At 43.1% G+C, this 27,424-nt stretch overlaps 1 protein-coding gene across 1 annotated transcript in view; it reads left to right on the forward strand.

Moving 5' to 3' along the window:
* LOC115458905 (trifunctional purine biosynthetic protein adenosine-3-like) overlaps positions 1 to 27,424 on the forward strand; it is an 81,727-nt gene that overhangs the window by 16,780 nt on the left and 37,523 nt on the right. Inside the window, exons 4-10 of the mRNA XM_030188751.1 lie at positions 3,484 to 3,595; positions 7,420 to 7,488; positions 11,823 to 11,936; positions 12,554 to 12,641; positions 16,156 to 16,241; positions 17,149 to 17,317; positions 24,577 to 24,808. Coding sequence (XP_030044611.1) covers positions 3,484 to 3,595; positions 7,420 to 7,488; positions 11,823 to 11,936; positions 12,554 to 12,641; positions 16,156 to 16,241; positions 17,149 to 17,317; positions 24,577 to 24,808 — 870 coding nt within the window. The remainder of the gene's footprint in view (positions 1 to 3,483; positions 3,596 to 7,419; positions 7,489 to 11,822; positions 11,937 to 12,553; positions 12,642 to 16,155; positions 16,242 to 17,148; positions 17,318 to 24,576; positions 24,809 to 27,424) is intronic.

Here is a 27,424-nt window from a genome sequence, read left to right on the forward strand (position 1 = left end):
ATTCATATAGGTTTTGAAGAGGTAGATTTCAAAGGAAGGCAACAATATCTCTGTGATTAGGTGTAAAATTTTTTTGAAGAGGTAGGTTTTCATTTCTTTTCTGAATTGGAGGAGATTTGTAATGCTTCTTATTTTTTTTTGATATTGAGTTCCACCATTTGGAACCCAGGTAGCTAAATCCTGCTGTGTAGATACTGGTAAGCAAACCTCCTTTTTAATCATGGTTTTTATTTAAAAAGTTGTTATTTTCTGTGTGAACAGTGCAATCTCAAATGTGTCAAATTTTAAACAAGATTTTCTTCAATAACTTGTTCCAAATGCAAACTTAGCTTAGCTGATGGCAGCCATCTTTTCACTTGTATACTTCCATCAGTGGCTTCAATTTATCATTCAAAATGGATTACTCAAATGCCAACAGTTTATTATTTATTTATTAGGATTTATTTACCACCTTTTTGAACAAATTCACTCAAGGTGGTGTACAGTAAGAATAAATCAAAGATAAGCAATAGACAATTAGAGCAGCAAAAATATTCAAATAACAATACAAAGTATGGCGTGGAGGGGCATAATCGAAAATGACGCCCAAGTTTTATTGAGGACGTCCTTGCAAAACATCCCGATGGAGGGGCAGGGAAATCCGTATTATCAAAACAAGATGGACGTCCATTTTCGTTTCGATAATACGGCCGGGGACGCCCAAATCTTTAAATTTTGGTCGTTCTTAGAGATGGTTGTCCCTAGACTTGGTCGTTTCTGATTTTCAGCGATAATGGAAACCAAGGACGCCCATCTTAGAAATGACCAAATGCAAGCCCTTTGGTCATGGGAGGAGCCAACATTTGTAGTTCACTGGTCCCCCTGACATGCCAGGACACCAACTGGGCACCCTAGGGGGCACTGCAATGGACTTCATAAAATGCTCACAGGAGCATAGCTCCCTTACCTTGTGTGCTGAGCCCCCCAAGCCCCCCCTAAAACCCACTACTCACAACTGTACACCACTACCATAGCCCTTATGGGTGAAGGGAGGCACCTAGATGTGGGTACAGTGAGTTTCTGGTGGGTTTTGGAGGGCTCGCTGTTTCCTCCACAAACGTAACAGGTAGGGGGGATGGGCCTGGGTCCGCCTGCCTGAAGTGCACTGCACCCACTAAAACTGCTCTAGGGACCTGCATACTGCTCTGATGGCGCTGAGTATGACATCTGAGGCTGGCAAAAGATATTTTTACAGATATCTTTTGAGAGTGGGAGGGGGTTAGTGACCACTGGGGGGGTAATGGGAGGTTATCCCCGATTCTCTCTGGTGGTCATCTGGTCATTTCGGGCACCTTTTTGTGCCTTAGTCGTAAGAAAAACAGGTCCGGGTGAAAACGTCCAAGTGTTCGTCAGGGACGTCCTTCTTTTTTTCGATTATGGGTCTAGGATGTCCAAGTGTTAGGCACGCCAAAGTCCGGCCTTCGCTACGCCTCCGACACGCCCCCTTGAACTCTGGTCGTACCTGCGACGGAGTGCACTTGGGGACGTCCAAAATCAGCTTTCGATTATACCAATTTGGACGACCCTGGGAGAAGGACTTCCATCTTCTGATTTATGTCGAAAGATAGGCATCTTTCTCTTTCGAAAATGAGCCCTAGTGTGCGCTAGTGAATTAGTGTACGTCAAGTGCCAAATAGCCCATAGGGATACAATAGGCTGAGCGTCATTAGGAGTCACCACTCAGAAAAAGGATCTAGGTGTCATCGTTGACGATATGTTGAAACCCTCTGCTCAGTGTGTAGTGACGAGGAGTAGCCTAATAATTAGTGCAGTGGACTATTAACCAAGGGACACAAGTTCAAATCCCATTTTAACTCTTTTGGGTTTTCCAGGTACTTGTGACCTGGATTGACCACTGTTGGAAGCAGGATACTGGGCTAGATAGACCATTGGTCTGACCAAGTATGACTATTCTTATGTTCTAGGAAAGCAAACAAAATGTTAGGAATTATTAGGAAAAGAATAGAAAACAAAAATGAGAATGTTATAATGCCTCTGTATTGCTCAATGGTGCGACTGCATCTCGAATACTGTGTGCAATTCTGGTAACAGCATCTCAAAAGTATTGTGGAATTAGGAAAGGTACAGAGAAGGACAATGAAAATGCTAAAGGGATGGGACAACTTCTTATGAGGAAAGGCTAAAGCAGCTAGGGCTCTTCAGCTTGGAAAAGAGATGACTGAGGACAGATATGACCTGCTTAAATATGTTCTGTTCTGCAAGACTGGCAATACCTGAAACACTAATATAAATGAGTAGGGCTCCATGAGCCAATTTGCTTCAGTGTCCCGCACCCGCCCCCCCCCCCCCCCCCCATTATCAGCAGCACCCCACCTCCTCCCCACATTGGTGCCCCACCTACTGCATCAGCAGTACCCCTTCTACTCACATTTGTGACCCTCTCCTCCCCTTCCCCCCCCCCCCCCCAGCCCTGCAAACCTGCCAGCATTAGGAATGTGAAGACAGACAGCCTCCAACCAGCCCCTGGTGTTCCCTCTGTTGGTCCCATCTCCTTTGCTGCAATTTCCTGTGAACAGAACACTAACTGAGGAAACACTCAAGGCCTGACCAGAGGCTGCCTCTTTTCATATTTCTGCTGCCAGCAGGTTTGCATGGCCAGGGGCAGGCAGGGTTGAGAGAGAGATCAGAGGTGCTGAACCTGCTGGGAGGAGAAAGGCAGAAGCACCTAATCATAATGCCAGGTGAGGCATTGGCCATGGAACAGAGAGGTGCAGTGCCCCCTTGGGTGCACGGAGCCGAAGATAACATGGCGCCGTGCACCGAGGGGGCATGCGCGGTCGGGCCAGCGGGGTGCCCAGGACAGGTACAAGGTGGTCGCGTGAAAGGGGCACCCCGCTGGGAGAGGGAGGAGAAAAAACGGGGCATAAAAGCCCCGGGGAGGAGCCCGGACGCCCTCTTTCGTGTCCGGGCTCCAAGGTGCACCCAGCCCTCCCTCCCCAATTTATGCTATGTTTACTGTACATTGTTCTATACTGTCGCAGCTTTGGCGGGGTACCCAAGCCTGATGGTGTAAGCTAGGCAGCTGGGGCAGCTGCGAGTACGGTGGAGCTCCCTTGCTAGACGGCGGGGAGCTCAGGTTACGATTGGTCAGTCCTGGTAGGACGGCGGACTGAGGATGGACATTGAGCCAGAGGCTGTGGGAGGCTTGGTATACCCATATGTAAGATGTTTGTATATAAATAAAGCTGCGGCCGAGTTATACCAGATTAAAGACATTGTGTATTGTGATGATTAATGCTGTTACTGCTATAAAATTGTAAACCAAGGTCTCTCAGCTGCCTATGTTATCAGTGGATGGGGATTTTGGCGCCCTTTATGGCTGGCAGCCTGAGGCAGCTCCTGGTCGAATGGTTAAGCCGCTTCTTTTGGTCATGGTGTTTTGCATCTTTGACTACAAGTGGAATCTCTTATCTCTGCTTACAGTGCAGACTTCCCTGCCTTGGTTGTAAAGGCAAATGGTTTGACAACTGGAAAAGGTGTTCGTATTGCAGAGGATAAAGATGGGGCCTGCAGAGCTGTGCAAAGTCTAATGCAGGTGAGTCACACCCTGCCATCACTTGAAAGAGTTTTCACCATTCTACTACTAGAAGTATCTGGGTTTTCATAGCATGATAAGTGTTGGATTGTTTCCTTCTGAGCAATATGCAAGTCTGCTGTAGAAATTATGAGAATGAATCAACAATATCTTTGTATTCTTTCCATCCCAACAGAAGATGGAAAGAATTATACAGAAGGAGTCAAGAATTCTCCGTCTGTCTGCCTGCTTGAGGGCAAAATAGCTCTCTGAAAATTTAACAGAATGGGACGAAATGTGGCATGAGGGAAAATCCGGTAAAAAGACACATTAACCCCCATGTTTACTAAACCGTGCGACAATGCCAACACAGCCCATTCAAAGCAAAATGGGCTGTGTCAGCATTAGTGCATGGCTTAGTAAACGGGGGGGGGGGGGGGGTACGTTTGAAAATGGGCTAAATTGGACTGAGAGTTCCAGATAAATTCCCCCCCCCCACACACACACACACACAAAATAACCTGAGTCTAATTAATTTGTATGATAGGAGTTCCAGCTTCTTTTACATAGAAAATTTAACAGAATAGGCTGAAACTTGGCATGTAGAGAAAATCAGTAAAAGGACACATCTGATTCAAAAATGAAATGGGGGGGGGGGGGGGGGGGTTCCACAGAAATAAGCCCTGCCCCAACAAAAATACAAATGGCCCAATGCATTTCTATGGGAAAAGGAGTTCTAGTATACAAAAAGTGAAACATATCTTTAGGGAATTCCACCTTTCGGATTTCCTTGCCTCATTCTTTACTTTCCCAAACTGCATCCCCACAACTGCCATACCCCTCAAATTGCCCCTACAGTCCAAAAGCTATCCGTTTGCTACAGCCCCTCTACCCCATACTAAAAACTACCCCTTTCAAATGCCTACCACCCAGTAAACTGCCCCACACCTACAAAATATCCCCTGCAACTGTCATACCGCCTATATTACCCCCCCACACCCCTGCATCTGCCATACACCCGCACTACCACAACACCCCTTAACTGCTCCACCCCCTAAACCTACTCCAGCAAATTGTCCCATCCCTAAAGACTTCCACTGAACAACTCTGTAAACTGTCCAATTCTAAAAACTACCCACCCACAACTCCCCACTACCTTCAAAACCTAACCCCCTACAACTGCCTTCTTACAACTGCCCCACCTGTCTACAAACTACCCCACAATCAGAGCTACCTGCTGCAAACTGCTCCACCACCGTGAAAATGACCACTGCGGTCTGGTTCTGGTCCCTAATATGTGCATCCTCAGCTCTTGTGTCTTGGAACCCGAGGTCTATACAAGAGGAAAAAATAAACCAGACACCAAAATATTTATATGGCTAAAGCTTCAGGGAAGTAGTCTCACAGCTGCAAAGTTTAGCAGCCTTACTTGACTAGCTTCTGTATTCCCTTCTCAGCTTTGCCTTTTTATTAGCAATATTCAGCATGACAGCACATTCCACGATCACAAAATTGGTAAACAGTATACTCATTTCTTTCTCACACATTGCTTGTAATATTTACAGCACACCTTATCTTTGGCTAGACTACACACACATTTCTCTCTTATGCCTGGTTTCATGTCTAGTCTCAAGGTCCTGTATAGTACATTTAGTTTCAGTAGTTACAGGTAACAGATGATATTCACAGCTCATTCCCTTCAAAGTTATGGCTCTCTCATCATGAGCAGCTAACAATTTTTCTTTATATAACTGACACAAATTCTCCACTTCTCTGGACCCCTTCCATACCACTACCTCCAAATACTACCCCTTGCATCTGCCCATGCTCCCAAAAATTACTTCCTGCAACAGTACCCTGCAAATTGCCTCTCCCTCTACAACTATCTTTTCTCAAACTTCTACATTACCCTCAGCTACCCTACCACCACTATATATGCAGAGCAAACACAGACACACACAGAGCAGAGGAAATGAAAAGAATTCTATGACCCCCCCACTCGCTGTGCATGCTTTCCTCCACTTGTTTAGTCATACCATAGCTTTCTCTGTTTGTCTAACATGCTTTCTTTTGCATCTTTGGGCTTCTAGGGCAACTGGCTTATGAGACTACAGTGCCATGAGCTTTCTGGTGCAACTCCTAAAACTTTTTCCATCATTATTAATCCCTTACCATCAAATTCAGCCACAGAAGTGACAATCCTCTAGTTGAGAGCCATTGGCCGTGGTTATTTGGAATCAATAGAAATTGCTGTTGCAAATGAGTAGAGCTCTGTCAAACAGGGGCTATGATCACTGTCAAGAACCAGCTCTAATCTGCTGAAGAAGCAGAAGCATAGAATTAAACCTGGCTCCCATGTACTGCCACACACTTTACTGACATTGAACCACGAGGCTAGATCCCCTTGTTCCCTTTCTCAATAACTCCGCCTGCACATGGTGTACAATATATCTTGGGTTCCATTATTACTGTGTATCTCATGAAGTTCCCTTCTCCTGCACTGCTGTCCATAATATAGCTTTTCTTCCTCTGATCCACTTGCTGCAACATCTGTGACCCATTTCAGAATTATAACTATACTCCACCCCTAAGTTTTTTAAAGTTTGGCTACACCTAGGTCCAGATTTAAAGAGTAATCAAATACTGGGCAGAGAAATGCCAAAAACTTGCAACTCACCTCCTTTGCGCAGGTTTGACACAACACATCTTTTGCCCGAGGTTTTACTTTCCAACAACATAAGGAAGGTTAAAGCTTTAACATGAAAAAAAATGCAAGCTCCTGCTATATGCCAAAGGTTCTTCAGCATTATTTTGCTTGCACCTTTTTTTCATAGAATGTGGGGAACAAACTGACATCACTCATTTCTTTCAAAAGATGGCTGCCCCTCAGTTTCCCTGTGAAAAGTCCGTAATACCTAGGCCTTTGAGGAACTGGTACTCTCATTTCTGAAAAGGTATAATATGGTAACCCTAGGTATAAGCTTCCAGAAACTTATTTATGGGTGCTTCTCATTTTAATAGACTAAACACCCCCACTTCTGATATTTAAAACCAAAAACAGAACTGCCACGTTACCCATCTCTAGGAGGGAGGCTTTTTGCAGAGATGCCCAGTTACCTAGTTCCAGGCTGGAGATGTTGGGACAACCCTAGTTTTGAACTTACATCCCAAAGCAATGTGGGTTTTGTAATGCCTGATCCTGCCCATTGATATTAGTGTTGCCAGTCCCATAATGCATCAGGATAAGGTGGTCAGAATTTCAGAACTGATCCAAGATCTCCAGCGTAGAACTGAGTAACTTGGCATCTCTGTTTTTGGTGAGTCCTGATTTTGAAGTTACATACCAAAGCAGTGTGTTATGTATGTTATTTTAGCCCCTGGTTTTACCCATGGTAATCAGTGCTACAAGTCCCATAATGCAACACAGTGGGTTTTGTCAGAAATCCAGGTTTTCACAATGATTTTTTTCAGAGCTGCTAAACACCTAGTTACCACAGGGCCAACAGCCCATGATAATATAAACCCTGAAAAAAAAAAAGAAATCTACTCCTATTTTAAAGAGCTTTATATTTGCAGTAACTAGTAGATATAGCTTAAAACAGCGATTCCTAAACCCGTTCCTGGAGGCAGTCCAGCCAATCAGGTTTTCAGGATATCCACAATGAATATCCATAACAGACTACATGTCAAATCCCTCTCATGAATATTTATTGCGGGTATCCTGAAAACCTGACTGACTGGGGTGCTTCCAGTATCAAATTTGGGAACCATTGGCTTAAATAACACTGTTATCACTAGATGGAAAATTGTAGTGATGTGGTAACTGGAGATTACTTTTAATGCAGGATAAGAAACTTGGATGTGCAGCAGAAATCTTCCTTGTGGAAGAGCGCCTTGAAGGGGAGGAGCTTGCAGTAAGTAATAGCGGTCTCTTAGCTGAGCCGTATGGACACTGATGCTGGGTTATTATAGTACTTCCCAAACCTGCCCTAGGGACCCCCACAGTCAGTTGGGTTTTCAGATTATCCATAATGCATATATATATATGGGATAATGTTGCATACCTTGGAACCCAGTGTATATAAATCGATTTCCTGCATATTCCAGTGGCTCCCAAACCTGGTCCTGGAGGCACCCTAGTAAGTCAGGTTTTCAGGATATCCACCATGAATATTCATGAGTGAGATTTGCATGCAGTGGAGGCAGTGCATACAAACAGCTCTCATTAATATTCCTTGTGGATATCCTGAAAACCTGACTGGCTGAGGTACCTTCAGGACCAGGTTTGGGAACCACTGGCATATACAATAATTTTCAAAAAATACACAATTACCACAAATAAGTGAAATGTCTTAAGAACTTTTGTAAACTGAAGATAACAACAAATTCTTAAAAGAGAAGAAGGAAGAGAATTCCAAAACTGTGCAGCCTGATAGGCAAAAGTAGATTGAGAAAAATCCTCTTTGCCTTTACATGGCGAAATGAGGGAAATTTTAGTAAAAATTGATTTCTGTTAGATCTAGAAATAAAATCATTTAGAAAAACAAGATGAACACCTAAATAAGCAGGAGTCGGTCCATACAGTGCTTGATAGGTCAAAGCTAAATTGAAATCTTGCCTCCAATGGTAACCAATGCAAATGGAATAACAAAGGAATACTTCAAAAATAACTCTTGCTGCTGCATTTGTGCTTGTAATTTAGACTTCACCAAATTTGTGCAACCAATATAAATAGTTACAATAGTCCAGTTTTGAATCAACAATCTAAAGACAGACAAATCAAAAAATTTCCGAATAAGCGTGGGATAAACATAAAGGAACCCTGTTCGGAAGGAATGGATCCTCAGAAGCTTAGCCGAGATTGGGTGGCAGAGCCGGTGGGGGGAGGCGGGGCTAGTGGTTGGGAGGCGGGTCTGGTGCTGGGCAGACTTCTGCGGTCTGTGCCCTGAAAATGGCAGATGCAAATCAAGGTCAGGTATACACATAATGTAGCACATATGAGTTTAAATTGTTGGGCAGACTAGATGGACCGTGCAGGTCTTTTTCTGCCTTCATCTACTATGCTACTATGTTACTATATCTTAAAAACCCAACTGACTGTAGGATTCCTAGGGCAGGTTTGGGAAACCCCTATGTTCTTGTATTCTCTCTATTCCAGGGATTCTCAGTCCATTTCTTGGGACACACCAATCCAGTCTGGTTTTCAAGATACCCACAATAAATATTAATGAGATCAATTTACATACACTGCCTCCTTAATATGCAAATCTATGCCATGCATATTTATTGTGGATGTCCTAACAACCTGACTGGCTGGAGTTCCCCCAGGGCAAGTTCGGGAATCATTGATTTATAAGGTGGATTGGTGTGTCCTGCCTCCATTCTATGCAAATCTATCCAATGCATATTCATTGTGTGTATTCTGAAAATCTTGACTGATTGTGTATGTGTGCTGGGTTGGAAACCCCTGCTGTATTTGCTATTCTTGCCATATATCAATTCTGGTGGAACTGTCATTTTTTTATTGCAGTGCTTCTCAACCCAGTCCTTGGGGCACACCCAGCCAGTCATGCTTTCAGGATATCCACAATGAATATGCATGAGAGAGATTTGCATACTGAGAAGGCAGTGCATGCAAAATCTCTTTCATGCATATTCATTGTGGATTTCTTGAGAACCTGACTGACTGGGTTGAGAAGCACAGTTCTAGTATAGAGTATCAATATCAATATGATTTTATAGTCCACTCTTTCCCCGACATGGGTTCACAAATAAAGTTACAATTCGAAACTATAAAAAATAAAGTCTGAAAAAAATGAACAAGCAGCATAAATATTACTTATCAAGCAAGAAGATTTTAACCATATTGTGTAATTACAAATAATTTTCCCATCCTGACATAACAAAAAAAGTAAACGTATACTAAAAAGTGTGGCTTATAATCTCATCTCAAAAAGTAATTTTCTTGGAAATATTCAGTGCAGAGTACCCATGTGACCCAGTTTCTGAGGGAGACTTTCTTCCATTAGTGAGGTTTTTATACTGATATTTTCTAGTAAGTACTTATTAATCTTTTTGTGGCTATGACCCCATGATAGTAGCAAAATAAAGCTGTGTGATTCCCCCTCCCCCAAGATGCAGAATAATGATGCACCTATGGAAGCTCCACCCAGGTCATAACCCCAAATGTGTATTTTGTGATCCCATTTGGAGTTCCAACTCACAGTTTGAGAACCTCTGCCCTGGTTCGTTGTGATATTTTTGACAGAGATGCCAAGCTACCCAGTTCCAGGCTGGAGATTTTGGGACAGTCCTGGTTTTGAACTTACATTCCAAAGCAGTGTGGGATTTGTAGTGCCTGTTCCTGCCCATTGAAATAAGTGCAACAGGATGGAGGTGGTCAGAAATCCAGGGCTGTCCCAAAATCTCCTGCCTGGAACTGGATAACTTGACATCTCTGTTATGATCTGCTTCTTCCCAGGGGCGTAGCCAGCCCTCGGCGGGAGGGGGGGCCAGAGCCCAAGGTAGGGGGACTGTTTAGCCACCTCTCCCGCCGCTTTGGACCCCCCCCGCCACCCGCCCCCTGTCCCCCCACCGCATCAGGTACCTTGTTTGCTGGTGAGGGTCCCCAATCCCCGCCAGCTGAAGAGTCTTCTTCAGCACTGGTTGACTCCGGCGCCTTCGTTGTGTGATCATCTGTTTCTGACGCCTTACGTCCTGCACGGAGCTAAATGCATGGTGCAGGATGTAAGGTGTCGGAAACAGATGATAACACAACGAAGGTGCCGGAGTGGACCAACGCTGAAGAAGACTCTTCGGCTGGCGCAGTTTGGGGACCCCACGCCAACAAACAAGGTACCTGATGCGGCGGCGGGGCGTAGGGCAAGGGGTCAAATGTAGAGGGAGCCAGGGCGTAATCTGTAGGGGCCCATGCCCCCGTGGCCCCATGTAGCTACGCCCCTGCTTCTTCCATTTAGGGCAGCAGTTCTTAGCCCAGCCGTAGGGCTTGTTCAGCCAATCTGGTTTTCAGGACATCCACAATGAATAGTGCCGTGGTTCCCAAAGCTGATTCTGGAGGCACCCCAGCCAGTCAGGTTTATAAATATTCATGAGAGAGATTTACATTGCACTGCCTTCACTACATGCAAATTTTTCTCATGAATATTCATTGTAGATATCCTAACTGGCTGGGGTGCTTCCAGGATCAGGCTTAGGAACCACTGGAATAGTGTGATAGAATTTACATTCCTTCCTGGAGAAAAGCAAAGAGGGAATAATCCCCCAGAGCAGGAGTTTTCAATGTAGTCCTCAGGACTCACTCAGCCAATCAGGTTTGCAGGATGAAATCGACAATGAATATGCATGAGATAAATTTATATATATATTACTTCTATTGTATGCAAATGCATAATGAATATGCAGGGAATAGATATCCTGAAAACCTGACTGGCTGGGTGTGTCCTGAGGACGGGATTGAGAGCATCTGCCCCAGAGCAAAGGAAAGGATCATATCTGCTAAAACAGGGATTCTCAACTCAGTCCTTGGGACACACTTAGCCAGTAAAATTTTCAGCATATCCACAATGAATATGCTTAAGATAGATTTGCATACAATGGGGGTAGTGCATGCAGATTTATGTCAGGCATATTTATTGTAGATATCCAGAAAACCTGACTGGGTGAGTGTGTCCCGAGGACTAAGTTGAAAATCCATGTGCTAAAATGAAAAGAGCTAGGAAAAAAGGACTTCAAGTCCCATGAGACAAAGGGGCTTTGGTCCCTAAACTCTGCTTCCAGGAACATGAACAGAGGCAGGTGATTGCAGAAGGGGAAGTAGAGCTAGGAGGAAGCAAACTTTCTGACAGCCATCCCAACAAGCTTTGAAGGGAGAAGCAAGCAAGGTAGGACCCTGCTGGAGGATGTTGGTGACTGGATGTTCCCTTAAGGATAGCATTGTATAGAAAGGTAGAAGATTGTGGGTAAAACAAACTGTTTACAAGGGAGGGAGCCCTGGCCACCAGGGTGAGGGGGTTTAGAACCCATTAGAGGTTCTGCCCCAGTCTAAGCAAAACCAGCCTGGCTATACGAGAGAAAGAAGGACAATTATTCTGCTATTTGATCTTTGCTACAGAGTGCAGACTGGGGGAAAGCCTGAATGACAGCATGCTAAAAAGTCTACTTGGGAAGGGGAAGAAGAGGGTTGGTCATGTTACCAGTACTGATATTAATGCTCTGTGTTCCCTTGCAGTGCTTATGTTTCAGTGATGGCACCACTGCTGCCCTCATGCCACCTGTCCAGGATCATGAGCGATGTTCAGATGGAGACACAACAAGCATGGGAGCTTATTGCCCAGTACCTCAGGTGTAGTACTGTTAAATAAATCATTAGTTTACTAGGAAAAAATGCCCGTTTCTGAGCGCAATGAAACGGGCGCTAGCAAGGGGCCTCCTCCCTCCGTCCCTCCGAGCTACTTGCCTTGTTCGGGGTTCGCGTCGCTGTGTGTGGGGAGGGTTTTTTTTTTTTGCTGCGCCTCCGTGGCCATGCCTGTGGCGTTTCCGTTTCTGCCCTCGAGTGTCATAGCTCCGCCCTCAACGCCATGACGTTTTGACGCGAGGGCGGTGCAGACACTCCAGGGCACACCGGATATCTCGGGCGCCTCAACTTCTGTGGAGGCTTCAGAACGTTGGGGTTGCCTTTTATATAGAGAGATTATTAAACATAATCCGTAATTACAGATTTCCTGTTCTGGAAGCTGCAGACTTAGTGGAAGGCTAGAACTGCTTTTATTCTGGAAGAGTTTTGAAAGTTCTGGTACTGCTGCACAGGCAGAACCTTAGCCAAGTGGAAAGAGAATGGGCTGACATGAATGGGCACCCAACTGTGCAGGTTTTTTTTTTTTTTAAATAATAAACATCAATGCTACCAAAGTAACAAGAAACTTTATTTGAACACCCTTCCCTTTTGATGTCCTCCATCAGGTTTCCAAAGCTCTATTAGAGAATATTCACAGCACTATTCTTCAACAAGCTATTGATGGGATGAGGCAAGAGGGCTCGTCATACATAGGTAAGAGAACATGTGTCAGGGTGACTCTAGAATTATGCACTAGAAAACCTCCTGGTCCCATCTAGAGGTGGGATCAGGTCATTGCAAACAGATTTAGTTCTTTTTCAGGGGGAACTATGAAGCTAAGCCAAAAGTCTACAAGTTCACATATACTGTGGGGTAAAGCAAGGATGGACTAAAATCAGTTCAACATATGACTTTCAAAATGATACGTAAAGCACATTTGTCAGATCATATCTCCCCCTCCTCTGCAACGTTTTCATTGGTTACCAGTGATACAATTTCCCACCAGACCCACCAAAGGAAAGACCCTCGATGCTGCTCAACGTTGCCTGTGTGAATCGGAATCAAAGTAAGGAGGGCTGCAGGGAGGAAGGGAAAGGGAGAGACACAGACAGCAGACACGTATCCAGCTGGAGGACTATGGGAAAGGGGAGAAGGAGAAGAAGGGAAAGGAAAAGAAGCCAGATCTGGCCAGAGGACTGTAGGGAGGAGATGGGGAAGGAGAGGAAGCGAAAGTGAGAGATAACAGATACCAGGAGGTGGCTGGCTGTGCTCACACATATAGCGAGGAGGAGGATCTTAACCTTGTGGAGTCTTGGGCATCTGACTCTAGACTAAAACTCAACCATGATAAAACCAAGTTCTTAGTAATAGCAAACCCTTTTGATCATACCCTATACAACTGCTTCACAATTGATCAAACCACCTACCCAATGGAAAATACACTAAAAATACTTGGAGTAATTAGAACCACAAGTCTCTTCGGTTGTTTCTAAAACTTCCAAAACTCTTTGTAAGCTAAAATGCATAAGGAACTACTCCTCAACCTAGACCCTCAGACTCCTGGTACAACCCTTTGTACTAACACAACTAGATTACTGCAATGCAACATAAGCCGGTTGTAAAGTACAGTTAATCAAAACTCTCCAAACAGTTCAAAACACAACAGCTCACCTTATTTGTAATATAACACGTTTTGACAGTGCAACCCCTCTGCTAATTAAGCTTCATTGGTTACCTATAAAAGCTAGAGTCAACTTCAAGATATGTGCTTTTATTCATCTTATAATTTATGGAAAAACCCCAAGCTACATGCGACCACTCATAGAACTTCCCCTGCGTAATGCAGTCCCAGGAGCAAGAGATTATCTTACACTACATTTCCTAAACTGCAGAAAAGTTGTGTATAATAAATCTACTCTGTCAATTGACCTCACTTATCTGGGCACGAAATGGTGGAACTTATTACCTAAACCTATCAAACACCAACATAATTATCTAATATTCCGCAAATCTTTGAAATCCTATTTAATAAATTCTTGACAACAGATTGTCAATTATTACTACTACTACTACTATTTAGCATTTCTATAGCGCTGCAAGGCATACGCAGCGCTGCACAAACATAGAAGAAAGACAGTCCCTGCTCAAAGAGCTTACAATCTAATAGACAAAAAAAAAAAGTAATCAAATCAATTAATGTGTACAGGAAGGAGGAGAGGAGGGTAGGTGGAGGCGAGTGGTTACAAGTGGTTACGAGTCAAAAGCAATGTTAAAGAGGTGGGCTTTCAGTCTAGATTTAAAGGTGGCCAAGGATGGGGCAAGACGTAGGGGCTCAGGAAGTTTATTCCAGGCGTAGGGTGCAGCGAGACAGAAGGCGCGAAGTCTGGAGTTGGCAGTAGTGGAGAAGGGAACAGATATATGTTTAATTCCTACTATTGCTGATCTATAATTAATGTATCCAACTCTTGACCAACTTTTTGATTACTTTCATGGTATTGTACTTAAAACTACCATCCTTAATCATTTTTTCAACCCACAATTAACCAATTACACCAATACTGTTACACTCCTTCCATAATTATTTTGATTATCCAATGTAAGCCACAGCCACATTGAACTCAAGATTCCTTGGGATAATGTGGGATATAAATGTCTTAAATAAATAAATATTGCTGCCATGCTGTACTGTTATAAAAGCAAGATGTCAGCTTTAAAAGATTTTCAATGGTTCCCTCGCCACACAAGCGGGGTCCCAGGTCCAAAACTTACTGCCATGCTGTAATGTTATAAAAACAAGGTCTCAGCTTAAAACTTCTTCAATGGTTTCCTTGCTGCACAAGCGGAGTCCCAGATCCAAAAATTATGTTCACTTGCATAGAATCATGATCTAAAAAAAGAAATTAATGCATGAAAGCATGCTCTCAAATAAAAAAAAAAAACAGTTCCCTCGCTGCAAAAGCGGGGTCCCCGATCCAAAAAATTAATGCGTAGAAGCATGGGCTGAAATCACAAACAGGAAGAGAAGCCGTACGCTTCTTAACTCAGATGAGGAGTGCATAAAAGAGTACCAGCCCAGGTTCCCTTGCAGAGAAGCACGATCTCAGCTCAAAAACATGGCTTCCTGGCATCGTGTGAATCCAGAAAACAGGAAGAGAAGCTGCACGCTTCTTAACGGCAACGCGATGATGTCACGGGGGGAGGTTCTGTCGAATATGCCAGATGGTCAGATTAGCGGAGGTTGGATAGTTGATACTGTACTGTATGTGGAAATAGATTTGCCCAACACTCAGGGAACCACCAACCTAAAAGAACTGACCATCAGTGACGGGGATAACAGACACAAATAACGGAGCTGTATGATGACTGCCTACCTCATGCAGTACGATCTCAGGAAAGAAAAACTATCTCAAAGCAGAAAGTTTTTTTTACAAGTCCCCAGTTAAGTTATTTGGAGCACACTGTATCAATATATGCATGTTTGTTGTAATAGAAAAACTACACCTGGGCCTTGAAGGGAACTCCCTCCTCCCACGTCAGAGAATGTGCTTCTTTGGAAAAGAGTGAAGGAAGGGAGATAACGAGAAGAAGATAAATATTCTGAGGGCCCTTGAGGGGAGAGCCGCATGATAGACTGCCCTGAGACAAGATACCCCTTAGAAATGTCTAAATGTCTTAGTCCACTTTAAAGTTGTAAAAAAAGTTGTAAAAGCTTGAAGTATAAATCAACATACGCGTCACGTTTCTCTTACATATGCACAGAGCTCTGGAATTCTCTACCAAAACGCCTGAAATCTACGAATCATCATCTAGAATTCCGAAAAAAAAAACCTAAAAACCCACCTGTTCAAGAAGGCATACCCCACAGTATGTGACATAAATACCGAATGATGAAATATGGCATTTTAATCAGGAAACGGACAGTTTTCAACCCTGACATATGATCACACCCTAACATTTTGTCTGTATCACCCCAACCTATTTACCGATACTTCGTCACTGTAATAGTACCCCTATACTGTATTGGTTCGCACCGGAGTCTGTAACCACCTCTCCAGAACTATGTAAGCCACTTTGAGCCTACTAATAAGTGGGAAAAGGTGGGATACAAATATAACAAATAAATAAAAAATAAATAAAGTAATAAATACAAATAGAAATGTGTTCCCAGGAAGTTCTTGAGTTCTGTGTGGAGTGATGTTTGTTGATGGGCTTTCTTCTCTCTGCCCAGGTGTGCTCTATGCTGGATTAATGCTCACCAAAGATGGACCCAAAGTATTGAAGTTTAAATGCTGTTTTGGAGAGCCAGCGTGTCAGGTGACTATTGACTATTTTTTTCTTCCATTTGCATCTTTGCTTTCCTGACCACTCTACCAGCTTCTCTTAGCTTTTCCAGATATTGTCACCTGTCTTCCTCTATCTGCGAATTCTCTTGTAGTTTATAAATGCTAATTGTAGTTTTTCTGCCTGTCTCAAGTGTGTATGTTGTGCACCTGGATACCCTGTAATAGTAAGTCGATTGCTTTTCATTAATTATTCCTAACCCACACACTAAATCTTGCTTATTTCATGAACTGCGTGATGATGAAATGGTAATACCTGTAGTAATAAACAGCACCACGGGCCTTTAAAAATGGAACACAGTTCTTTAATGAATGAGCCTTGACAGAAAGACCCGACACAGGCCGTGTTTCGGTGACTAGCACCTGCGTTAGGGGTCACAGTGATGACGTGGAAAACTTGGGGAATAACTCGAATATATTCCTCTACAATATATTATTCCTTACCCCACGTCTCATCCATTTGGATACAGAAAGTGAAAGTGCCTTGGTGCTTTGTAGCTTTTACTATATGAGACGTGGGGTAAGGAATAATATATTGTAGAGGAATATATTCGAGTTATTCCCCAAGTTTTCCACGTCATCACTGTGACCCCTAACGCAGGTGCTAGTCACCGAAACATGGCCCGTGTCGGGTCTTTTTGTCAAGGCTCATTCATTAAAGAACTGTGTTCCATTTTTAAAGGCCCGTGGTGCTGTTTTTTTTGTTTGGACTTTAGTTTGTACTTCGTTCCCTCTCTTTTGTTATAATACCTGTAGCAATGCCATGCATCTGAAAAAAAATACAGTAGGTCGATATTCATATGCTAAATTGTTTTATTCCTGTTATCCCTGTAGACCACTGAACACCTGTTCTGCTTTCTTCCTATAATGCTTGTTGGCAGGTCATTCTTCCGCTCCTGAAAAGCGATCTTTATGAGGTGATTTGGGCCACACTAGAGAGCAGGCTTTGTAGTTCTATGCCAGTGTGGTTGGAGAACAGAGCTGCTGTCACCTTGGTAATGATGAATGACAAGCATCCAGATGACCTTGTCAAAGGACAGGAAATAACTGGTAAACTTTGCACTTTTTATTTATTTATTTTTTTGGCCCGGCAGATTATTCTTGTTCATTTTGGAACTGGTGTCTACTAGGCGACAAAACTGAGCCTATATTCAAAGCCACCATAGGGGGGTTTTGGTCTCATGTTGTAGCTCTTGGAGTAACAGTCCTTATCTGGGGACCAGAAATCACTGCTTTCGCTGCGACCCAGTCTGCCCCCCCCAAGCCTTGCCACTATGAGGGAGATTCTATATATGGCACCTAAAATAATTGGCTCTGAAATCAGTGCTGACAAAGCGTATTCTACAACCGGGCACCCCGAAATAATAGATCATACCAAAAAAAAACCGACAAAAAACCCCCAACAAAACAGATTAAAACCAAAACAGACCTTGACAAAAAAAAACCCCACAACAAAACAGATTTATGATTCTCACTAGATACCAAGTGTGGATAGTGAAGTCAAGCCGTAGGCAGGTGCCAGGACTTTCAAGTGACAAGCTGTGGACTTTCTCAGTAATTTATGACTCCTCCGCTTCTTTGTACCCTTCAAATTCGTACCATTCAAAAATAAATCTATTTCATCAGGCCCTTTTGTCAGGGGTCTATTTTGTCAGGGACTTTTATGTCGGGAACTTTTTTTGTTTGGAACTTTTTTGTCTGGTTTCTTTTGACCGGGTGCCCTACAACCATTGCCTAGATTTAGGCGCGGTATATAGAATACACTTAGTTGATATATCAGACCCTAAAACTAAGCGCATCCATTTACACCAACGAAAACCTGGCATAAATCCGTGCACGTAGATTTAGGCGCACTGGGCCATATTCTAGAACTATGCGCGTAAATTTTGGAACACTCATGAAAAACCCATTTCCCCGCCCATAACTCTTTTTACGTGTACATGTTAGAAATTAGGCTTACTGCATTACAGAATACGCTTAGCGAGTTGTGCGCATAAATTCTAATCTGTGCGAATCGGTGCTCATTATTGCTTGTTAAGTGCTGATATCAGTGCTGATTAGATTGTTATGCCAATTAAGTTATGTGCGGTATTATAGAATCTGCTTGGATTTTAGCGCAGATCTCTAGGCACGCTATATAGAATCCGGGGGTATATGTTACTGCTATGCCATGGGACTCCACCCTCCCCCTGTCAGCTGGTGCCGGGAACGATTAAAACCTGGTCTTCGGCACGGCAGTGCACAACATTACTTAATTTTTAAAAATGTAAATGTCTTTGATGTTCTGGTAATGAAAAGACAGTGTAGCAAATAACATAACTTGTATTTTGAGCTAACAGCTGGCCCAACTTTGTTCTTCCAAGCTATGGTACATAGAGACCTCATCAGTTTCTAATTATTCAGAGATCTTTAGTGCAGCCTGTGTACATATGTATATAATGTGGGTTTCTATAGGTGCTAAGCACAAAAACAGATGCATTTGTATCTCACATTTTCCCACCTATTTGCAGGCTCAATGTGGCTTACATTATGCCATAATGGCGATCACCATTTCTGGAATGAGAAATGCAAAGTGGTATTGCATTAAAGTTCATAAGTGACATAGTAGATTAAACAGTCAGGTATGGAGAGTTCATTGCCGTAATGAGAAATAAAGTGGTATTGCGTTAAAGTTCATTACATACTACTTATCATTTCTATAGCGCTACAAGGCATACGCAGCGCTGTACACCATACACAAAGACAGTCCCTGCTTAAAGAGCTTACAATCTAGATAAGACAGTACACAGACAGAACAATTAAGGGTAAGGGAATAGAGAGGTGAGGATAAGGGACAGGGCAAGTAAGTTAGGAGTCAAAAGCAGTGGGTTTTGAGTTTTGATTTGAAAGCGGCCAAAGACGGGGCTAGACGTACAGGCTCGGGAAGTCTATTCCAGGCGTGAGGTGCAGCGAGATAAAAGGAACGGAGTCTGGAATTAGCAGTAGAGGAGAAAGGGACAGATAAGAGAGATTTATCTACAGAACAGAGTACTCGAGAGGGGACGTAGGGGGAGACAAGAGTGGAGAGGTACTGGGGAGCGGCAGAGTGAATGCACTTATAGGTCAATAGGAGAAGTTTGAATTGAATACGGAAACAGATAGGGAGCCAGTGAAGTGACTTAAGGAGAGGGCTAATGTGGGCATAGCGACTTTGGCAGAAAATGAGTCGCGCAGCAGAGATTTGGATTGGTTGAAGAGGAGAGAGGTGGCTAAGAGGGGGCCCGGTGAGAAGTAGGTTACAATAATCAAGACGAGAGGTGATAAGAGTGTGGATAAGGGTTCTGGTAGAGTGCTCAGAGATGAAGGGACGGATTTTACTGATGTTATAGAGAAAGAAACGACAGGTTTTGTCATTGGTGACAAAGAGGCATATTTTCAAAGCACTTAGCCTTCCAAAGTTCCATAGAAACCTATGGAACTTTGGAAGGCTAAGTGCTTTGAAAATATGCTTCAAAGTATATAAGCAATCAAGTATAGAGCGTTCGGTTTTGTTCAGTTCTGGTGTAAATTTTGTTGTCTGGTAGTTAGGATGGATCGCTGTGGTAAGCTTTTTTGAACAAGTTGGGTTTTAGTGATTTTCGGAAGTTTGTTAGGTTGTGCATTGTTTTTATGACATTTGGTAGTACATTCCATAGTTGCATGCTTATGTAGGAGAAGCTGGATGCATATGTCGATTTATATTTTAGTCCCTTGCAGCTGGGGTGGCGGAGATTCAGGAACGTGCGTGCTGACCTTTTTGTGTTCCTGGTTGGTAGATCTATAAGGTCTGACATGTAGGACAGGGCCTCACCGTGGATGATTTTATGAAACAGGGTGCAAATTTTGAACACAATACGTTCTTTAAGTGGGAGCCAGTGTAGTTTTTCTCTTAGGGGTTTGGCGCTTTCATATTTCGTTTTTCCAAATATGAGTCTGGCTGCTGTATTTTGGGCAGTTTGGAGTTGCTTTATGATTTGTTCTTTGCATCCGGCATAGATGGAATTGCAGTAATCTAGGTGGCTTATCACCATTGATTGTACCAGGCTGCGGAATATTTCCCTTGGGAAGAATGGTTTTACTGTTTTGAGTTTCCACATTGAATGGAACATTTTCTTTGCTGTATTTTTCGCATGGCTTTCTAGTGTGAGATTTCGGTCAATTGTAACTCCGAGAATTTTCAGGCTATTTGAAACAGGGAGGGTGTAGTCTGGGGTGTTTATAGCTGTGGGTTTGTTCGTGTTATATTGTGATGATAAGATGAGACAATGTGTTTTTTCTGCGTTGAGTTTTAGTTGAAATGCATCCGCCCATGAGTTCATGATTTGTAGGCTTTGTTTGATTTCATTTGTGATTTCTGTTAGATCATGTTTGAACGGGATGTAGATCGTGACATTGTCTGCGTAGATGTAAGGATTCAGGCCTTGGTTGGACAGCGATTTGGCAAGGGGTGTCATCATTAGGTTGAAAAGAGTTGGTGAAAGCGGTGATCCTTGGGGTACTCCACAGTCTGGTTTCCATGGTGATGATGTATTCGAATTTGATATCACTTGGTTTGTTCTTGCGGTAAAGAAGCCTTTGATCCAATTCCAAAGTATTCTAGGGTGTTTAATAGTATTTTGTGGTCAACCATGTCGAACGCGCTGGACATGTCGAATTGTAGGAGGAGTACACTATCGCCAGCTGCAATTGCTTGTTTGAATTTGGTTAGGAGAGTGATTAGTACTGTTTCGGTGCTGTGGTTGGATCGAAATCCTGATTGTGATTTATGTAGTATTGAGAATTTCTCTTTTTCCATGTATATATGTGGATGTGAGATTATATACATACACTAACACGAGAAGGAATGATTTAATATAATTTAGTGATCTCTATTACTTTTTCCACAAGCCGGAAACTTTTGCATGAAGTATTTTCTGTGAATAGTAGTCAGGGCTGGAGTGGGGGCAGAGGGGGTAAAACAGTGTTGTGGCACATTGTGCATTATTATTATTATTTATAAAAGGTATACCCTGCTTAAACCCAAGCGGTTCACAGCATAACATACATAATCATAAAATCAAAACAAAAACATACAATATAACCAACATCATTTTTTTTGTTACATTTGTACCCTGTGCTTTCCCACTCATAGCAGGCTCAATGCGGCTTACATATTATATACAGGTACTTATTTGTACCTGGGGCAATGGAGGGTTAAGTGACTTGCCCAGAGTCACAAGGAGCTGCCTGTGCCTGAAGTGGGAATCAAACTCAGTTCCTCAGGACCAAAGTCCACCACCCTAACCACTAGGCCACTCCTCCACTGTTGCTACTATTTGAGATTCTACATGAATGTTGCTATTCCACCAATGTGGCCGCGCAGGCTTCTGCTTCTGTGAGTCTGACGTCCTGCAACCCAGTGCAACTTTAAGACTGTACTGATATATGGTGCCAGAGCTTTAAATGCTACCTACTTGGTAAAAGGGGAGAAGAGAAGTAGGAGACTATTGCTGCTATTTAAACAAAGGGCTTTATATTCCCTAGCCATGGTACTGTAGAGCAAATCAACAAGCACCCTGCCAGTTCTCCTTTGCCGCCTTACTCTGGTAGTGCATGAATCATAAAAAGAGAGCCTCAAATCTAATACTATCCCTTGCTGTCAGTGCTCAGGCTGTTTAAAGAGAGCTGCACAAATTGAGAATATTATCGTGCCTTTGTACCGCTCCATGCTACGACTGTACCTTGAGTATTGTGTGCTTTCCTGTTCATAAAGTTTTTATCTCAGGATACTAATTAATTTCAGCATTGCCATTGACAATCACAATACTGCACTAGCTGTAAAACTGTTTTCTTGCTTTGTAATCTTCAAATCTCACTCATTGTCTTTCAACTTTTGTAATGTATATAAGCCACATTGAACTGAAATTGTTTTTTGGATAATGTGGGATACAAGAACCACATTTTTTTATTACTACTTTTATATTAATATGTAAACCGTTTTTGCTTTGTAACCACAATTTGAGACAGTATAGTAAAATGAATAAACGATAAACCAATAAATAAATAAATAAATAAGATACTAAGTAGCAAATTTAAAACAAATCAGAGAAAATACATTCAACATATAATTAAACTCTGGAATTTGTTGCCAGAGAATGTGGTAAAAGCAATTAGCTTAGCAGGGTTTAAAAAGGTTTAAACAAAGTTCCTAAAAGTCCTTAAACCATTATTGAAATGAACTTGGGAAAATTCACTTGTTATTCCTGGGATAAGCAGCATAAAATCTATTTTACTCTTTTGGGATCTTGCCACGTACTTGTGACCTGGATTGGCCACTCTTGGAAACAAGATATTGAACATGATGGACCTGTGGTCTATCCCGTGTACGTGTTGGAAATGCAACTGTGAATCATTTAGGATTGCCCACATGGAATGAGTTCCTCACAGCACATGAGTGCATAGAATCTGATATTCAAAAATGTTATAACAGCCTCACTGCGTATAATGATGTATTTTTTTCATTTTGACTTTGTCAAGGATATCAATGTGAGCACTGAGCAGTCACAATATAAGGCAGCTGAAAATTTATCTTTTAGTTAAGAACATATGGAGGCCCATTTTCAAAGCACATAGACTTCAAAGTTTACATAGGTTACTATCCCCCTGATATTCAGCCAGTGGCAGGCAGCGCAGTTAGCTGCCGCTGCTAACGCTGACCCGGATATTCAGTACCAGGCCATTTCCGGTGATTTTTTTGGCCAACTTTAACTTAACCGGCTATCAGGCTCATTTTCAAAAGAGATGGACGTCCAAAAAGTGACATAAATCGGCACTTGGACGTCCATCTTACAGAGACGTCCAAATCGGTATAATCGAAACCCGATTTTGGACGTCTTTCTCAGAAGTCCGTCGCAAGGACGTCCAAATCTCAAGGAGGCGTGGTCGAGGCAGGACTCAGGCGTCTTTCAGCTATAATGGAAAAAAGCAAAGACGTTCAGGACTAAAACTTGGACGTTTTCACCCAGACCTGTTTTTATTACGAATAAGGCACAAAAAGGTGGCCAAAATGACCAGATGACCACTAGAGGGAATTGGGGATGACCTACCATTACTCTTCCAATGGTCACTAGCCCCCTCCCACCCTCAAAAAACATGATTAAAACTATTACTTGCCAGCCTCAGATCCATGACAGCGCTTGCAGGTCCCTGGACTAGTTTAGTAGTAGGTACAGTGCACTTCAGACAAGTGGACCCAGGTAACACCCCTCCCCCAGCTGTTACATTTGTGGAGGAAACAGTGGGCCCTCCAAAACCCACCAGAAACCCTCTGTACCCACATATAGGTGCCTCCCTTCAGCCGTAAGGGCTGTGGTAGTGGTGTACAGTTGGGGGTGTTGGGTTTTGGGGGGCTCAACATGCAAGGTAAGGGAGCTGTGTACCTGGGAGCAGTTTATGAAGTCCACTGCAGTGTCTCCTAGGGTGCCCGATTGCTTTCCCGGCATGTCAGGGGGTTCAATGTACTAAAAATGCTGGCTCCTCCCACGTCCAAATGGCTTGAATTTGGACGTTTTAGACTTGGATGTCTTTGGTTTTGAAAATGGCTGAAAATCAAAGACGTCCAAATCCATGGACATCCAAGGTATTTTCAAGCACAAAGATGGACGTCCATCTTTTTTCAAAAGTGACCTTTTCCCTGGCTCCGAATTTGGACGTTCTACAAAGTCGTCCAAATTCCAACAGACGTTTCTTTCAAAAATGCCCCTCTATGTGAACATTCAGCCCTGGCCAGCTAAGTTAATAGCAAGCAAAGGGGATGTTTAGCACATCGCGGTAGTATTTTAAGCTTGCGGTAGAAATCAGCTGGCTGTAAATGCCAAGATGCCCATTTATATTCGAGTTTACCACCAGCTGATTTCTACTGCGAGCTAAAAATGCTACCGCAGCTTAGTAAAAGGACCCAAAAGATAGAACTTCTATTTAGACGGTCCGATTGCCTTCAAAACTTAGCCAGCCAGCACTTGAATATTCGCAGACAGCTGGCTATATTATGCAATATAGCCGATTAGCTGCTAAACGCTAATATTCAGCGGACATAACAGGCTATCGCATGCTGAATATTAGCTGTCTTAGCACTATTTAACTGGCCAGGAGCTGTTCCTGGCCTGTTAAATAGTGCTGAATATCAGGCCTGTGTAACTTTGTAAGTCTAAGTGCTTTGAATATGAGCACCACAAGGTACAGATTAAGAAAAAGGTGCATCACCTTTACTCTGTAATCATAGAGTTATCTAATCTATTTTCTGAATGTTGTAGGAATTTTTCAGGCTGACGAATTAGGTGTTTTGGTTTTTCATGGAAAGACGGCAATGAAGGATGGTAAATTGGTGACGAATGGAAGAAAGGTTCTTGCAGTAACAGCTGTTAAGAGCGATCTATCATCTGCTCTGGAGGAAGCCAACAAAGGAGCAGCAGCTATCCGGTACCCTGGGGTGACTTATAGAAAGGACATTGGTTATCGGGCTGTAGCCTGCCTGAAGCAGCCCAGGTGGGTATAACTAAAAAATCATTCAGAAGCTCAGCAGAGCAGTACATGAGGGTACTGAAGTATTAATGAGCATGAAACGAGACAGGGATCTGGAATTGATCATATCTGATTATCTTTTGGTGACTAAATTTATATAAGAAGGCAATGGGAAGAATTAGAAGCATTTAGGAGGAACTGAGTTTGATTCCCACTTCAGGCACAGGCAGCTCCTTGTGCAGGACGTCAGACTCACAGAAGCAGAAGCCTGCGCGGCCACATTGGTGATCTGCAAAGGCCGACTTCTACATGGAATGTTGCTAGTGGAATAGCAACATTCCATGTAGAATCTCAAATAGTAGCAACAGTGGAGGAGTGGCCTAGTGGTTAGGATGGTGGACTTTGGTCCTGCGGAACTGAGTTCAATTCCCACTTCAGGCACAGGCAGCTCCTTGTGACTCTGGCCAAGTCACTTAACCCTCCATTGCCCCAGGTAAGCTGCATTGAGCCTGCCATGAGTGGGAAAGCGCGGGGTACAAATGTAACAAAAAAAAATGCAAAGAATGTATAAGAAAAGGAATTAAGTGATATGTCTGTACCCCTCATTGGTAAGAGCTTTTCTAGACTGATATGCCCATTTCTCGAAGTTATAGTTCTAGAGAAGCTTAGAACAGAGCCAATCAAGATGGTTACCAGAATGGACAAGAATCTGTCCCTGATGCCTTTATGAGATGAGACTGAAGAACTTCTCTATATCCTGAAATGAGAAGGCAAAGGGCCACATTTCAAAATAACAGAATCCCTTTTTTCTTGTTCTTTTTTAACTTTAATCTTTCTTAAACTCATTTTTTTTAAAGAAGGAATAATATCATAGAGAATACAAGCATAGAGCCACATCAATATAACAAAGAAGTGGATGGGTTCACAAGTAGAGTATAATACAGCTATAAAATGATCATGCAGTAAACTTCACTAATCAAATGAAAATGGTAAATGTAAATGTTAAGAACCTTGGGCTAGATTCTATATATGACGCCTGAAAAATCCACAGGGAAAAATAATACGCCTAGGCATATTCTGGAAAGTATGCCTAGATTGTATAGACTAGGCTTAAATTTCTGCACAGTATATAAAATGTGCTGAGCAGCTCTCCAGTCGCGTTCATTTAGGCCACGTTTTACTTAGTGTAAACCCACTGCCTAAATTAGATGCACATCAGGTGTATTCTGTAATTAATGTGCATAGATTTTAGAAATGCCTATGCCCCACCCCCCTTTTCAACTATGCAACTTAGAATTTAGGCGCATCACTTTATAGGATACACTTAGGGGTTCTGTATACTAAGCCGCGCTAGTGCCGACTCAGCCCATTCATTTTCAATGGGCTATGTTGGCACCAGTGCAGGGATTGCCTCTAGTGTGGCTTAGTTAACCGGAGCAGTGGCGTAGCTACTTGGGGCCATGGGGGGCCTGGGCCCCTGTAGATTTGGCCCTGGATCCCCAGCCGACGACCCTCTCGACCCCCCCTCCCGCCGCCAACCCTCCGTCACCTACCTTTGCTGGCAGGTGACCCCAACCCCTCCAGCTGAGGTCCTCTTCTTCCGGCACAAGCCTTCGTTCTGTTTCTGAGTCTGGGACGTCAGACCCAGAAACAGAACGAAGCCTTGCGCCGGAAGAAGAGGACCTCGGCTGGCAGGGGTTGGGATCCCCCGCCAGCAAAGGTAGGCAACGGTGGCGATGGGGGAGGGTTAGCAGTGGGAGGGGGATCGAGAGGGTCGTCGGCGGGGGGGGGGGGGTCAAAGTTGTTGGTGGTGGTGGCGGCGGCGGTCGGCAATGGCAGGGGGGTCGGTGGCCCTGGGGGGGGCTAAAATGTGCCCCCTCACCTCGGGCTCTGGACCCCCCTCCTGCCGAAGTCTGGCTACGCCCCTGAATCAGAGCGCTAGTGAGTTGTGCATATAAATCTCAAATTAATGCCAATTGGTGCTGATCATTGTTAACATCCAATTAACAGCGCTGATTAGCTAGTTAACCAATTAAGGGGATCTTTTACTAAAGATTAGCTTATCTGCAGCAGCTCCCATAGGAATAAAATTGGCCCTGCTGCTGATAACTCAAGCTAATCTTTAGTAAAAGACCACCTATGTTGTATGCATTGTTATAGAATACGTTTCGATTTTCACGTGGAAATTGAGGCGCCATATATAGAATCCCAGAGGCTATGCTCAAAATCAATTTACCTACAAAAATATGCCGAATTTTAAGTTATTTGCACTGACAGTTTTAAAGTGTATGTTTGAAATGCTTTTGCATGGAGTGGGTCTGCAAAGTGTCCTCCTAACTTAATACCAGATATACAACATCATTGTAGCAAGAGGGAAAATGTCTAAGTCCACATGAATGGAGAGAAAAAGGAAAACAAGCGATAATAGAAATTATTTTCTTTGATATCTCATAATATAGGTACTTATATTGCCTTAAACTCTTTATAAATTTATATTGTAACAATCCTCCCAGCTTACCAACAAACAGAGAAAAATTATCTAGCATCTCTGTCAATCAATAACCTTTCCAACTGGGATGGATCAAAGAAAACATAGCTAATATCAGGAAATTTAATTAAACATGCACAAGGGAACTTCAA

The sequence above is a fragment of the Microcaecilia unicolor genome, unplaced genomic scaffold, assembly GCF_901765095.1.
Source record: "Microcaecilia unicolor unplaced genomic scaffold, aMicUni1.1, whole genome shotgun sequence".
Taxonomy (NCBI): domain Eukaryota; kingdom Metazoa; phylum Chordata; class Amphibia; order Gymnophiona; family Siphonopidae; genus Microcaecilia; species Microcaecilia unicolor.